Source organism: Medicago sativa, chromosome 8 (genome assembly GCF_051527215.1).
Source record: "Medicago sativa cultivar Bolivia chromosome 8, Bolivia_mono, whole genome shotgun sequence".
NCBI classification, from domain to species: Eukaryota; Viridiplantae; Streptophyta; class Magnoliopsida; order Fabales; family Fabaceae; genus Medicago; species Medicago sativa.
This window is the reverse complement of record NC_140756.1, coordinates 41,063,673-41,079,445: the sequence shown is the minus strand read 5'-3', so window position 1 is coordinate 41,079,445 and position 15,773 is coordinate 41,063,673. Positions and strand designations below refer to the sequence as shown.

The 15,773-nt window shown below is 38.6% G+C and overlaps 2 protein-coding genes and 1 pseudogene across 2 annotated transcripts; all 3 read right to left on the bottom strand.

Annotated features, from left to right (window-relative positions):
* Positions 1-12,742: 12,742 nt before the first annotated feature.
* Positions 12,743-13,449, bottom strand: LOC146899141 (uncharacterized). Its single transcript, XM_085736696.1, has 2 exons — positions 13,092-13,449; positions 12,743-12,909 (listed from the first exon to the last, which is right to left on the bottom strand). Exons 1-2 carry the CDS (start codon positions 13,447-13,449, stop codon positions 12,743-12,745), a joined length of 525 nt encoding a protein of 174 aa, XP_085592822.1.
* Positions 13,450-13,614: 165 nt separating this feature from the next.
* On the bottom strand, positions 13,615-14,619 carry LOC146899140 (uncharacterized). Its single transcript, XM_085736695.1, has one exon. It carries the CDS (start codon positions 14,617-14,619, stop codon positions 13,615-13,617), a length of 1,005 nt encoding a protein of 334 aa, XP_085592821.1.
* Positions 14,620-14,983: 364 nt separating this feature from the next.
* LOC146899139 (iron-regulated transcriptional activator AFT2-like) lies at positions 14,984-15,503 on the bottom strand (annotated as a pseudogene).
* Between the last annotated feature and the right edge of the window lie 270 nt (positions 15,504-15,773).

Genomic DNA, 15,773 nt, shown 5'->3' with positions numbered 1-15,773 from the left:
TTAAAAAAGAAACTTGAATATGAAAATTGTGCATTCAACTCATTGAACAAATAAAAAATAACCTTTTCTACCTAAATTTCATCATCCATTTCTAATTTTGAATCATTAACAAGTGCTTATGACCCTTATTGTAATTATTTTGAAGTAAAACATAACATGTAAAGTCTTTAAAAAAATGTTTCCAACATGAATCGAACTCGATTTTCCCAAATTTGGATTCATGTTGGAAATATATTAAAATTGAGTTCAAATATATTAAAAGGAAATAATTCAAATTTAGATGCTAATGCATGTTATAAAAGGAAGCAACTCAAACTCAAATGTTAAAAAGCAACATCACATGAAATGTTTTTCAAAAGAAAAACATTTCAAATTTAATGAGATGAACATTTTTTATGATCACAATGTAATGAACCTATTCTCGTTGTGCAAAATTTGATTCTTAGCCGATTGGATGTGTGATCATTTGAGGTCATGATAGCCTTGTTGATTTACTGATTCCCTAGCTGATAAGATGACATGTATACTAATTTGCAATTGAGACAATAATCCCTTTGTTAGATCAAGCGATTAAGCTGAGAAAGAGGGTTGGGAATTGGTTTGAGAGAACATTCGTCGGGTAGTCAGTGATGGGAGGGATACTTTCTTTTGGTATGTTAAGTGGGTCGGGGACATTCCGTTGAGGTTAAAGTTTCCTCCCCTCTTTGAATTGGTCGTGGAGAAAGAGTCTAGTGTGGAGCATATGGGGAGGCTTGGGTGGGAGATAGATGGTGGGGCGTGGGTGGAGACGTCATCTGTTTGCGTGGGAGGAGGAGAGTGTGAGGGAGTGCTCCATTTTATCACATAACATTGTTTTGCAAGATAATGTTCACGACACTTGGAGGTGGCAATTAGATCATGTTCATGGGTACTCGGTGTGGGAATCCTATTGGTATATTACTAGTTCAGGTGACATGGTGGATAGGAATCTTGTTGACGATGTTTGGCACAAGCATGTTCCTTTAAAGGTGTCTCTGTTGGTGTGGCGCCTTCTTCGTAATATAGTTCCTACCAAAGACAACTTGGCGCATCGTGGTGTTTTGACTACAACTGACACGGCTTGTGTGGACGGCTGTGGTATATCTGAAACCACTCAACACCTTTTCCTTCAATGCAATATTTCGAATGAGCTATGGTCTCAGGTTTGGAATTGGCTAGGGATTTTTTTCGGTGCATGCAGGTGAGCTTCGACACCATTTTATTCAGTTCACTAAGATGGCGGGCATGCCAACATTTACTCATTTATATTTCCGAATTATGTGGTTTGCAACTGTTTGGGTAATTGGGAAGGAAAGGAAAAACCAAGTTTTCCAAAAGAAGGCTTCATCTACTTTTCATCTCATAGAAAAAGTAAAGTTAAATTCTTTCTTATTGTTGAAATCAAAGCAGGCAAATTTTGATTATAGTTATCACGATTGGTGGAAACATCCCATTCTTTGTATGGGAGTGTGTCTGTAATTTTTGCATTTTGGTTGGTGCTCTTTTTGTGTAGGACTGTGACTCTGTAAATATTTTCGGTGTTCCTCATTTTGCACACCTTGTGCGGGTAATAACATCGTTGGGTTTTATTTAATCTCATTTTGATTTGTTAAAAAAAAAAGCTGAGAAAGGGACTTCGTTTCATAGCTGCTAGTTCTTATACTAATCCAAAGAGCCACTTGTTAAAACTATGTAGGTCCAAATACCAATATGTTTGTATTATGTTTTGATGATAACATGACTATCAATGAAGGAACAGTTTGTCTAATAACTGTGTCTTTAAACACGCCGATTAGTATAAGTCAAATAAAAGAATGAAGTCAATCATCTAGTCTTAATGCAACAGTTGACCGTCCAAACAAAACGCATAAACCATCTTTGAGGAAATGACAAGTGATCATCAACCACAAGAAAAGGTGATCAAACTCATATCAAGAAATCAAATCCTTCGGTCAAGACATTGTCAACAAATACATCATATGTTCCAAGAAATCGAAATCATTGTATGAACATGATGATAATCTGCATGTTCAGCTGCATTCACACCAAGTTCAAATGTCTGAACAAGTAATCGTATGGAGTGATATCATAAAACATAAAAATTTCATCTTGATTAAGTATTGAAGATTACTCGCCTAACTCTTACTTTGTGCAGTAACGATTAGATCTTCAAGTACAATGGAGTGATTCTCTCAACGTTCTTCTCAAAGAAGTCACTTCAAATACAAAGAGAAGCAACAAATACTTATACTTTATTGTATATGTCTGGACCAGGAAACCTGGAAACAGAGCTTGGTACCCTCCATTAAAGAGCAATATGGCCTTAAACAAACCAAAGCGAAAGAGCACGTGGAACCACGTCCCCCATCCATAACTAAAACACTTCGCCTTGTCCCAAGACTATTGCTTGGGGGGACTTGTGGACTGGGGAAACCGGATAAAGGACATAATGCCGTTAACTAGGGCCCAAATGAACGTGAGCGCCTTTATGCGGGCCGAAACAGGCTAAGGCGGCGCCTTTATAAGCACCGCCTATATGCGCATTCTAGAAGAAGCTAGAATCCCCAAATAATCATCCTTATCCTTATAAATAACGCCTATAATAGACGATTTATCCAAACCCTTTATCGACGATAAATACTACTTTTGGAATCATACCCAAGGCATCTCATAAACAGTTTAAACCCTAATATACTCCCTCCGTCGCAAATTATAAGCTAAAAAAAAATCACACTTATTAAGAAAACTAAAACATAAGAATTTGGAGTATAGTTTTCTGTGTTTTCTTTGGAAAAAGTTTTATAGGAAGATGTAAAAACAATTTCCATCGGCTATTGGTTATGGAAAAAATGAAAGAGAGAGAAAATTGAATGTAATTTGCATTTAATTTTATGAGAATAAACAAAAGTCTTTCTTGGAAAAGAGATTTTTTTAAAAAAAAAGATTGAATAGGATAAAAGTTTGTCTTTTTTGCTTATATTTTGGGACAAAGAAAATGAGTTTTTTTTTGCTTATATTATGGGCTGGAGGGAGTAAATTATTGTGCTTTTGCAAGTACAATTGGCGCCGTCTGTGGGAAAAGGTAAAACTAGCCTAGACCACTTTATTGAATCGCAGGACAGCGATTTGGAAACCCTTAAAACCATCAAACCCTAGATCGCAACACTAGCGATTTGGGAGAACTTTCATTACCACGGGGACAGAGGTTAACCAACAAGAAGTGGAGACCATGAAGACTCAAATCGCCCAGCTGATGGAGAGGAACGAAGCCCTCCAAGCTTCGATCGAAACCGTACAACAACAACAACAGCAGGAGAAGGAATCCCAACACGGCGACTTTGAAGACCCCGATCCTCAACTTTACTCGACGGAAATATGGAGCGCGCCCGTCCCTAATAATGTTAAGGTGCCCTCTCTGACCTCTTACGACGGGAAAGGCAATCCCGTGGAGCACGTCACAACGTTTAACATCTGTATGGTCGTAGTCGGAGCAGCCGATTCTCTTAAATGCAAACTCCTCGCAAGAACCCTACGCGAAGCGACACTACGATGGTACATGAATCTCCCCCGTTTCTCTATCGTGGGATAGTAGGACATGACAAGGAAACTCATTCAACAGTTCTCAACAAATAGGCATCGTAAGGTATCCTCTACCCGCCTCTTAAGTATACTTCAGGGTGAAAATGAATCACTTCAAGACTATCTCGCCATATACAACGATGCCACAATCAAAGTAGTGAATCCTAATCAAGAAATCATGGCCAGAGCAGAATGTTTCACAAAAGGAGAGGAAAACAATGCAGAGAAAGAAGCCAGGGACACCAAAGAAAGGATGAGCGGTAATTCTGACAAGAAAAACTACTATTCACCGGCGAACAGAGATCGAGAAAACTTAAAACGACCCTACGGGCGAGAACGAGAGTACAGGGCACAAGGAGAATTCACCCCGCTTAACGTCCGCCCTAAAAAGATCTTTAAGGATGTTTATCACACAAAACTCATTCTTGATCCTCGACCGCCACAGAATGACTTTATGGGACACAAACGAGACACTTGGTGCATACATCTGAGCCAAGAAATCGAAAAGTTAATACAAAGCGGGAAGCTAAGGGGATATGCGAAAGAGGGCTATGGCAGAGAAAGAAGACGCCAAGAAGACATGGAACAAAACAAAAAGGACGAAGACCCAAAAGAAAGGCATACTCTTAATACGATCTCTGGAGGATTTGCAGGAGGAGGCGAATCCAGTACGTCAAGAAAAAAGTACGTGCGACAAATAATGTTACTTGATGACAACGCCCACCGGCCCCTAAAGCAAGAACCAGACATTACCTTCACAGCAAGAGACTATCAGGGTGTTATCCCCCACGACGATGATCCAATGATCATCACTTTACAAATTTTCAACTGGAATGTAAAGAGAGTTCTGATAGACCCTGGAAGTTCGGACGACATCTTGTACTATGAGGCATTCGAGAAAATGGGCATCAACCTATAGCTACTACAACCCTACAAAGGATCTCTGGTAGAATTCACAGCAAACAGGTGCACGTTCGCGGATATATCACATTAAGGACTACCTTCGGCATAGGGGAAAATGCAAAAACCATCAGAGTAAGGTATCTCGTAGTAAACACCCCAAACTCATACAATATCATCATTGGCCGCCCAACTTTCAACTTACTAGGAGCATTCTTATCCACTAAGTTCCTTGTCATCAAATACCCTCTAGAGCATGAGAAAGTGGGAATAATCAGAGGGGACCAAAAAATAGCCAGAGAATGTTATCACAACAGCCTCAAAACACAGAAGGGAAATAGAAGAGACGAGGAGAAAGCTCACAACGTGAACATGATAAACCTTGATCCCATGGAAGAATACCAACAAGAGCGCCTTGAACTGACGGAAGATCTAAAGAAGTGTACATCAGTCCCCAAGCCCACCACGTGACCAAAATAGAAACGAAGTTGAAACCTGAAGAAGAAGCTGAGATATTCGAATTGTTGAAAAGAAACTTTGACATCTTCGCCTGGCAATCGTCTGACATACCAGGAATATATCCCAGCATAGCCTGCCACCACCTCGATGTCCTACCCGGAGTCAAACCAGTGACCCAGAGAAAGAGAAAGCTAGGTGAGGAGAGAAGGAAAGCAGTTGACGAGGAAGTAAAGAAATTGGCAGACGCCCGGTTCATCAGCGAAATCAAATATCCCACGTGGCTGGATAACACAGTTCTAGTCAAGAAGGCAACCAAAAAGTGGAGAATGTGTGTAGACTACACAAATTTAAACATGGCATGTCCCAAAGACCCTTATCTGCTTCCCAACATTAATCACCTCATCGACAACACATCCAGCTAGGGGACGTTAAGCTTTATGGATGTTTACTCAGGGTACAATTAGATCAAAATGGATCCATTGGATGCCCCGAAAACAACGTTTATGACCAACAACAAGAATTACCACTACGAGGTCATGACCTTCGGTATGAAGAACGTCGGCGCGACCTTTCAACGGTCAATGGATACAATCTTCGCAAAATAAATCAGGAGAAATTTGGATGTCTACATAGACGATCTTGTGGTAAAAACTAAAGATGAAGCGAAACACAAAGAAGACTTAGAAGAGATTCTCCAACAAGTTAGAAAATACAACATGCACCTAAACCCAACTAAATGTTCTTTTGGCATCCAAGCAGGAAAATTTCTAGGTTTCTTGCTCACTAGAAGAGGGATCGAGGCCAACCTAGACAAATGCCAAGCTATTATAAACATGAGGAACCCGTCAAACATCAACGAAGTTCAACAACTGACGGACATACTAACAACTTTATCAAGATTCATCTCTCCTTCTTCGCATCCATCAAGATAAAAGAAAACTTCGAGTGGACACCTGAATTCAAAGATGCGTTCAACAACATCAAGAAATTCCTTTCCCACCTGCCCATACTCCATCGCCCAACAACAGGCGCAATGCTTTTCTTATATTTGTCCATCTCAGATAACGCCATGAGTTTCGTATTTGTTGAAGATTCAGACGAAGGAGAGAAACCAGTATACTTTGTCAGTAAAGTATTCAAATGAGCTGAACTATGATACCAGAAGAGAGAACATCTAGCCCTGGAAGTTGTTACCAAAACAAAAAATTACGCCCCTATTTCCAAAGTCGTAAGGTCGTAGTGTAATCAAACTATCTGATAAAGCAAGTACAAGGGAAACTAGACCTCGCATGCAGGACGGTGGCGTGGTCGGTTGAACTATCAGAATATGATATACAGTTTCTTCTTCAAGGGAGCATCAAATCTCAAGTCCTCGCTGACTTCATCGTAGAGTTCACATCGCTAGTAGAGGAAGTCGCCCCACACGTCTGGCTCTTATCAGTAGACGGATTCTCGAACTTAAAAGGAAGCGGAGCTGGAATCGATTTAGAAGGACCAGGGGACCTCCTTATTGAACAATCCCTCATGTTTGAGTTTAAAGCCAATAATAATCAAAAAGAATATGAAGCCCTCATAGCATGAATGACTTTAGCACTAGAATTGGAAGATGAGAATCTTAGGTCAAAGAGTGACTCACAGCTAGTTACAAGCCAGATTACTGGCGAATACCAAACGAAGGACACAACTTGTCAAATACCTAGCCACAGTCAAGAACCTATCAAAAAAATTAAATTCTTAGAAGCTATTTACATTCCACGAGAGCAAAACTCAAGGGCTGACCTTTTAGCAAAACTTGCCAGCACGAAGCGCCCTAGAAACAACAGAACTGTCATTTAGGAAGTAGTCTCAACACCCAGCACAAAGGTAGGAGAAGTAAATGCTATATCGGAGGAAAAAGAAGGTTGAATGACTCCTTTACTCAAATACCTTACATGAGCTTTCACCCCCAAGATTGAGGAAGAGGAACAACAAATCAGAAGGCAGGTGGTCAAGTTTACCATAGTGGCAGGAAAGTTATCCAAGCAAGGAAGAGCCTCCCCAATGTTAAGATGCCTAGGAAAGGATGAGACTAACTTAGTATTACTTGAAGTATATGTGGGCGTATGTAGCAGACATATTGACGGATGAGCACTCGCAGCCAAACTACTCCAGGTGGGATACTACTAGCCAATGATGGTACAGGACATCGCCGAGTTTGTGAAGAAGTGTGAAAAATTCCAAAGATTCTCAGATAAAAAACACGCACCCGCAAATGAACTCACCTCAGTTATTTCTCCATGGCCATTTTATAAATGGGCAGTAGACATAGTGGGCCCCTTCTCGTTAGCACTAGGACAATTAAAATTCCTTATAGTAAGAGTAGATTATTTTACAAAATGGATCGAAGCGGAGGCATTCACAAAAATCAAAGCTGAAAGGGTCAAGAGGTTCTATTGGAAGAAGATAATCTACCGGTTGCTAGCACCATAGTCATCGACTTCTGCCACCAATCAGGGATACAGAACAAATTTGTCTCCTTCATTCGCCCGTAAGCGAACGGACAAGCCGAGTCCGCCAACAAGGTGATCCTAAACGACATCAAAAAGAAATTGGAAGCTGCCAAAGGATTATGGGCAGAGCAATTGCACGAGGTGTTATGGTCATATCACACCACTCCACACTCTACTACAAAAGAAACTCCATTCACAATGGTTTATGGCGCTGACGCCATGCTACTGGTAGAAATTAACACTCCAACATGGCGTCGGGAAAATCTCTCCGAGGAGGGTAAGTATTTCAATATGTTTTAGCTGACCTTTTCTTTTGCAGGAAGTAAAAATTGAATATGAATTAACAAAAACTCACCATATATCTCTTTATTGAAAAGCTAACGAAATAGGGTTACATTGCAGCATGGACATGATCGACGAGTGATGTAGTATTTTTCTATCAATCAAAAGTAAGTATTGTATATCGTCTCCACAGGGACTAGCGCGATATTCAATCCATTCAACAATCAATATTGTTCTAAGTGTATGGATTTAAAATATTTGTTTGTGTAAACCTATATAAACTATTTGACATGAAATAAATAGAGAAGAGATAGGGTCATTTCGCTTGGGGTCAGAGATACCAACCAAGCGTAACAACTGCAACCTCTCTATCAAATTCGTGTCCAAATGATATCGTTATTTCTAAGGGATCGTTTAAATGTTGATTTCTCAAACATTTAAACAATCACAAAGTCGATTGGATCGTTTAATCGACGATTTCCCAACCGATTAAATGACCCAAAAGCATTAAGTTCTAGATTAAAAGTGATTATCAAATATTAACATCTATGTCTAGAATGATTACTTAAGATAGATTGTTATTCTATTTCTTAGATCCAAAAGTATTTGTCAATATCATTTTGAATCTCAATAAAGCATTAAATACAAGAATAACAACAATATTGAATAAATAAGCTAGAACCATATATTAAAAGATCAAGAGTTTACATAATAGCTTGTTTGAATACCTCAAAACCCACAAGGGTAGATGTAGCTACATATGTCTATGATAGCTTTGCAAAGGATGAAGAAAAGATGAAGATTCCATGCCTAGATCCATGATGTTTCAACAAATCTTGGGTTGAATCTACTCTTAACTATCTTGCTTTGTGTTTCTCTCTCAAAATGCCATCTCTATATCTCTCCAAATAATGTGATATTGCTCTCTGCCAAAACAGTGATGTGCCGCTCCTTGTTGTGTGATAAAACGTGAATCTCCTTGTGTGGTGCAGCTGCTTTTCAATACATATGCTAACCCTCTTCTATCACAATGTGTTGTTCCTTTCTCTCGGGTCACCAATGTCAAAAGCCCAATTCCTTTTACCATGTGCTACCCATTTTTTTTCTTTCTTCTCTCTTAGTCTTGTGCTACTAATTTATATATATATATATATATATATATATATATATATATATATGTGTGTGTGTGTGTGTGTGTATGTGTGTAGGGTTATGTTACAAGCCACCCTTTGGTGGTGTCTTTTATCAAGTCACACCTTAAGGTGTGATTTTCACTTTTTAGTTATAACTTTGCTAAAAGACACCTTCATAAAAGTAAGTTGGTGTCTTTTCGCAAATGCTCATAGAGTAACTTGATAAAAGACACCTTCACAAAAGGTGTCTTCTATCATAACCCATATATATATATATACACACACACACACACACACACACAATAAACTACTTACTCTATAAATTAAATAAAAAAACAAATTATTTAAAATGACTTTAAATTAAGTACTAAACTAATAAAAATAGAATTAAAATTTAATTAAAAAGACTCTAAAAATGTGATATGACAGATTGTCATCACAACCCCAAACTTGAATCATTCCTTGTCCTCAAGGAATCTACTTGCAAAATCGACAATCGACAATAAAATAACAATTATCTAATCAAGCGATAGTACACAGAAGTTCATCTCCCTACTAGCTAAAAATGAGCTAGTTTGACTTGCTTGCATCCACCATACGCAACTCCACTCAACAATTTGATAAGGGTTCACACACAGTCGACATGCAGGTCTACATATTACCATACGCTTGAAAAGTTTCTAAACGTCAATCAAAATCAATGTAGTTACACACTTTGAGGTCTTTCAGGGTTATAACGGGGCTTAGGTAAAGGTGAGATAATATTTGGATAAGTAGACTACACAAAATTTGAGTTAGGAACTCCTACGGATATTAAAGCAAAGATTAAATCCCTCATTCACCCTTTGAAACAACAATTGTAAAGGTACTAGAGATTATTTGTAACTATCGGGAAATCGGGTTTGAAATTACTCAAATTTTTCATTGTTTGTCCCCTTCTTCTTTTCATTCTATTTTGCTCTTTTTTTTCTTTTTTTTATTATACCATTTTTGTGTATATTTTTCATGCTTTGTTCTTTGTTCTCTAGTACCCCACCCCACACTTAGTTGGTTGCGAATTCCAAAAGCAACCCCAAACTTATTGTTTAGCAACACCCTACTTAGCCTAACTCAAATATAACATTTTGGGTTAAATCTTAAAAGTCTCTAGGCTAAATATGTAGTTTGTCACCGAACAAAAGATCTAAACCTACCGGCTCAATTTGACTTTCAAAAAGGATAATTTCAAATTAAATAAGGGTAGGCTTCAAAGGCTCACAGGACCAAACACTTTCGCCTCAGTGTGTAAATGACAAAGACCAATCAACAATAAAGAAACAATGCAAGTTCTAGAAATGTAGTTGCACGGAACACTATATATAAGTAAATTGAAAAATAAAATTTGGCTATAAACCTTACAGTGTTAGATTTCTTGGAATTGTGACTACCTATCACATATGCCGTACACTTCGCTTTTGAATTTCAAGTCACTACCTCCTTATGAACTTTTGGAATACCGCTTGACTACACAATTGTTACTAAACTGGAAAAAGTCAATAAACAAGCAAATTCATCAATAATAAACAAGTTTAGATTCAATTACATAATAGGGGGTACACTGAGTTATCCAAATAAATAACACAACAATTAAAAGTTCTACTGACACAACTGACAAATACGAGTTATTGAAAAGAAAAAAAAATTGATGTGGACTTTAATTTTTTTTTTTGTGTCCATCTTTTCACTTTTTTTATTTTACCAAATAAAAATACCTTCTTCCCCTTTTGTTCACATAATTCTTCCTTGCTAAGTAACCGTTCCTTTTTCTCTGTAACCATCATCACTTCTTCAATCTGAAACGGATATAACTAACAAGAAATTTTTCTTTGTATACCAAAGAGGGGTTAATGCAAACAACTATACAATAGCTAAAAATATTTACAAATTATATACAGATGCTCAAAACAATACAAATCGTCGCGATGATTAAAATATCTAAACGTCAGTCCCCGACAACGACGCCATTTTGATGTAAGATTTTTCTATCAATCAAAAGTAAGTATTGTATATCGTCTCCACAGGGACTAGCGCGATATTCAAGCCATTCAACAATCAATATTGTTCTAAGTGTATGAATTTAAAATATTTGTTTGTGTAAACCTATATAAACTATTTGACATAAAATAAATAGAGAAGAGATAGGGTCATTTTGCTTGGGGTCAGAGACACCAACCAAGTGTAACAACTGCAACCTCTCGATCAAGTAACGGATTCTAGCTTTTTAAACGATATTATCACAATCACTCGACAATATCATTCGTGTCCAAATGATATCGTTATTTTTAAGGGATCGTTTAAATGTCGATTTCCCAAACATTTAAACAATCACAAAGTCGATTGGATCGTTTAATCGACGATTTTCCAACCGATTAAATGACCCAAAAGCATTAAGTTCTAGATTAAAAGTGATTATCAAATATTAACATCTATGTCTAGAATGATAACTTAAGATAGATTGTTATTCTAATTCTTAGATCCAAAAGTATTTCTCAATATCATTTTGAATCTCAATAAAGCATTAAATACAAGAATAACAACAATATTGAATAAATAAGCTAGAACGATATATTAAAAGATCAAGAGTTTACATAATAGCTTGTTTGAATACCTCAAAACCCACAAGGGTAGATGTAGCTATATATGTCATAGCTTTGCAAAGGATGAAGAAAAGATGAAGATTCCATGCCTAGATCCATGATGTCTCAACAAATCTTGGGTTGAATCTACTCTTAACTATCTTGCTTTGTGTTTCTCTCTCAAAATGCCATCTCTATATCTCTCCAAATAATGTGATATTGCTCTCTGCCAAAACAGTGATGTGCCGCTCCTTGTTGTGTGATAAAACTTGAATCTCCTTGTGTGGTGCGGCTGCTTTTCAATACATATGCTAACCCAAATGATTTCGCTCATTCCCAAAGTAAAAGACCAGATTACCCCTACGCAACTTAACATGCGCTACGTGAGTTAAGTCACGCAGCATGAGTTAAGTCACGCAGCGTGAGTTAAATCACGCTAAGTGCAATATTTAGTTCAAAACTCAGCATGCAAGCCCAAAACACCATTTTTTCTTTCCCTCCACCTCCAAAAACCCAAAAAGTGCGAATCCTGCTCTTTACCCAAACCCGAATCCTGCTCTTTACCCAAACAGTATTGCTCATTCCCAATGTAAAAGACCAAACTGCCCCTACGCTTGTTAAGTTACGCTAGTACAAATATTAACGCATGTTAACATGCGATACGTAGGTTAACACACGTTAGTGTTATTTGTTGAAAAGCACTGCGCATGTTAACATACGCTGGTGTTATAAGTAAAAAAAAAATAACGCATGTTAACATGCGTTAGTGTAATGGAGTGCGTGAGTTAACTCACGTTGCCATTTGCACTGGCGTGAGTTAACTCACGTTCATGGCAGAAACAGAAACTGCATGCATGCATGCAGTAACAGAACAGACTTTTGAAAAGTCTAGAAAGACCTGAAATCACGCCACATTCATAACTTAACCAAATTACGCCAGTTTAAGAAGTTTATCGGATAATACAACATAATTGATCAAAATTAATTAAAAACATCGTTTTTCTCACAATCACATAATCACACATAAACGATCCAAACGGTCCAAATTTTACAAATACGCCGGTAATGACCCGTAATAATTTAAACACACTTAATGACACGTAAAGGATCCAAAATAATTCTTTTCATATATTTATATAATATTAGTTACATATTGGCCATAAATATCAAAATTACACAATAGGCCACCAAAAAATATGTCGGGGTGTAATACCACCAAAAAATAGGACGAACACCCACCGACCCAAAAGTGTCATAACCTATCTAACTAGACTAGTGATAGTGCATAATCTCCATCTTCATCCATGACTTCGTTCTCTTGCTTTGGCTTTTTCGGGGTGTCCAAAGTAATAGGATTGTGCTCATTTGTTGGTTTCTTTGGCGGCTTCGGCTCCTTTGACATGAGCTCATCGAAGGCGGCGTTTCTATCCAAAACTGAAAAAGCCATTGCTCCGCTTCACCAATCTTGTGAGTCATCCACTCCTTAGGAGGAGGTGGTAGCGGACAATTTTCTTTTAACTTCACATGAAGAAAGTGGTCCGGAATCAAGCAAAGGCACATTATGTTGGAATGTGGATTAAGTGGTGGAGCACTCCAGATTGGAAAATATGTCTCACATGAACCACCCAATTCGGGCAAAGTCAATAGAACAACCGCTCTATTGTAGCAACTAGCAATAATGTGACCCATATCCGGAGTGGTCAACCACTTCTCTGGAGGCGCAATACCACTTCTACTTATTGGAGGGTGTAAACCATCCAAGATAAGTTTGTAACGGCTCTCGGTAGCATATATTGGCAAGTAGTCACTCTTGTGAGTTTTCAACTCATTAATAAGTGCATGACGAACCAAAACATGATCATCCTCATGAAATCCCATGTGCCTAGCTACAACCCGGAAACCACAATTACCATCCCCTCTAACATTCACAATGTCTTCAACGTATGGTTTCATGAGATTTGGAATTTGTGACATGTATGATATTTGCAAATAAGGTTGTTTTTTTGAAGTAGAAGTTGAAGTTTGTGAGCGAGAGCAAGTGCCAAGACGAGAACCTTTAGTCTTATGAGACTTACTCTTGCCATGTGTGTATTGACTATCGGGATTTTGAGCATCAATAGTCTCCCAACTAGAGGGGATTCAACCCGTGGACATCGTTTTCGGTGTAGACTTCACCCTTTTAGGTGCCCCCTTGGTGGCCACTTTTCTCGGAGGTGACTTCAACATTGTTTCCTCCAGAAATCCTAGTTCACGCAACTTGTATTTGATTAAGAGTTTCATCTTGTAAGGGGACCTCTTGATACGTTCTTGAATGGCGTCCCATTCCTTCGTAACGGAAAAATTGGCATCAACCTCTTCTCCAATTACACTTAACCTTCGCCAATGAGAGTGTATTTCTTCCAAAAGAATAGGCAATTTTTGCTTTCTCTTCTCGGCAAGAATACAAGCACAAGGCAACCCGAACGTTGCTATTTGCACACAACCACAATCTTCTTTAGCAAAGCTGAATCTCCTAGAACGTTCATATTCTTCATCGATGAAACCCAAAGCCGCCTTAGAGACATACCCCTCTAACTCGGAGAATAACTTGTTTTTTTTTGTATTTGTGCACCATGACAGTTTTGCTCCTCCCAAAACTCCCATGTATCTCACCGAATCTCCCACACTACTCCTCAAGTATCTTTTCAATTGTGCATGAGCCGATTCAACAATGTTGGTGCTCCTACACCCTAGATGCAAGTATGTATTCGTCCATACCCTCACAAAATGCTTCTTAAGGAGCAAAACGGTTTCCTCAACATATTTAACATAAAATGGAAACGGTCCACATACCTCATCTTTGAATGTCAACCATGCAATTGCAAATGAATCCTCCGTAAGAGAGTTAACCACATCTCTCCAAGCATTCACTATTTTCTTAACAAGCTCACATTGCTTGTCATCATCCGCTTCCTTTGCTTCTTTGGCAACAACTTTTCCTTTTCCTTTCGAAGGATTGGCATTGACTTTACAATCCGTGATGCACCTAGATCTTACATTCTTCTCAATATGAAAATAGCAAAGCACATGGTCTGTTTTAGGGAGAACTTCGGCAACGACTTTGATTAAAGCGGGGTCCCTATCGGTGACAATCACCTTAGGCATGTTGTGTTTTGAGGTCAAAAGACCAACCAACATCTCAAGTGTCCATATGAAGTTATTCTCTCTTTCAAATTAAAGAAACGCAAACGCAACCGAATAGGTCAATTTGGTAGAGGTGACACCAACAATCTCAAATAATGGCATTCGGTATGTAATGGTTTTGTAGGTGGAGTCCATGACCACAACGGTGGGAAAAGTGTTGAGCATATCAATTGAATCCGGATGAGCAAAGAATAAATCTTCAAGAGTGGTTTCCTTGCTATTTGCTCTTGTGTAATAGACATACTGATGCTTCTCCAACTTTGTAATCAAGTATTGCAACTCGGTCTTGTCCTCCCTTTGCCCCTTGCGCCATCTAGTTCGTGCATTATACACTTGCTTGATGCTTGTCACACTTTCTTTGTTTCTTTCCTTCAAATCCGTGAGAATATTCCTAGGCTTTGCCAAGCTCTTTGTCATGTCGATAACTCTTTGCTTCTCCTCCCCTTTTAGTCGACCCGCAAGAAGGTGGCCGGATAAGTTTGGCGCCAATTCATGGTTGTGAACTCCACAAAGCATTGCAATCCACCATTCTTGTGTTTTTTTTCAAAGAAGCATTTCAACCTAAACGGACAATTGCATTTCCTTGATCCCGTGCCTTGAAGCTTCGGTTTCTTCCTCGTCTTAGGTGGCTTGTATTCACCACTCCTCTCACATTGCATCGTCATGTATGGGGCTATTGTACTAGATTTATCTATAGAAATAGTAAATCCCGCCCTAGCCACTTGTCGACGAACCCAAGCATGCAATTCTTCTCGATCTTTCCATCTCTCGTTTGTTGTAAAAAATGATCCGGTGTTTTCTTCAATAACACGAACACCAGTAGGTACCGGTTTGGCATTGCGGTTTTAGATTCCCCTTAACCGCCATGACACGTATAAGAAGAGAAGCCTATAACAAGTTAAGATGAGAATATGACGGCCCTAGTATGCATGACCGTCTAAGTAAGCAAGACCCCATACACGTATAATCAACCGGCAAGTTGTATTTTAGACACGTGGTGACCGTAGGTTTCCCCTGTGGTTACCTATAGCCTAGGATTAGGTAGAACTCACTGAGACATTATGTCTCATCCCAATCCTTATTTGTTTCAGATAAACAGGTTGGATTAGCAAGCT

Coding starts and splice junctions, on each gene's coding strand:
- LOC146899141 (XM_085736696.1), bottom strand. CDS start 13,449: ATGTCACAAATTCCAAATCTCATGAAACCATACGTTGAAGACATTGTG. Junction 12,910..13,091: donor GCCCGAATTGGGTGGTTCAT/GTGAGACATATT, acceptor TGGCTTTTTCAG/TTTTGGATAGAAACGCCGCC.
- LOC146899140 (XM_085736695.1), bottom strand. CDS start 14,619: ATGCCTAAGGTGATTGTCACCGATAGGGACCCCGCTTTAATCAAAGTC.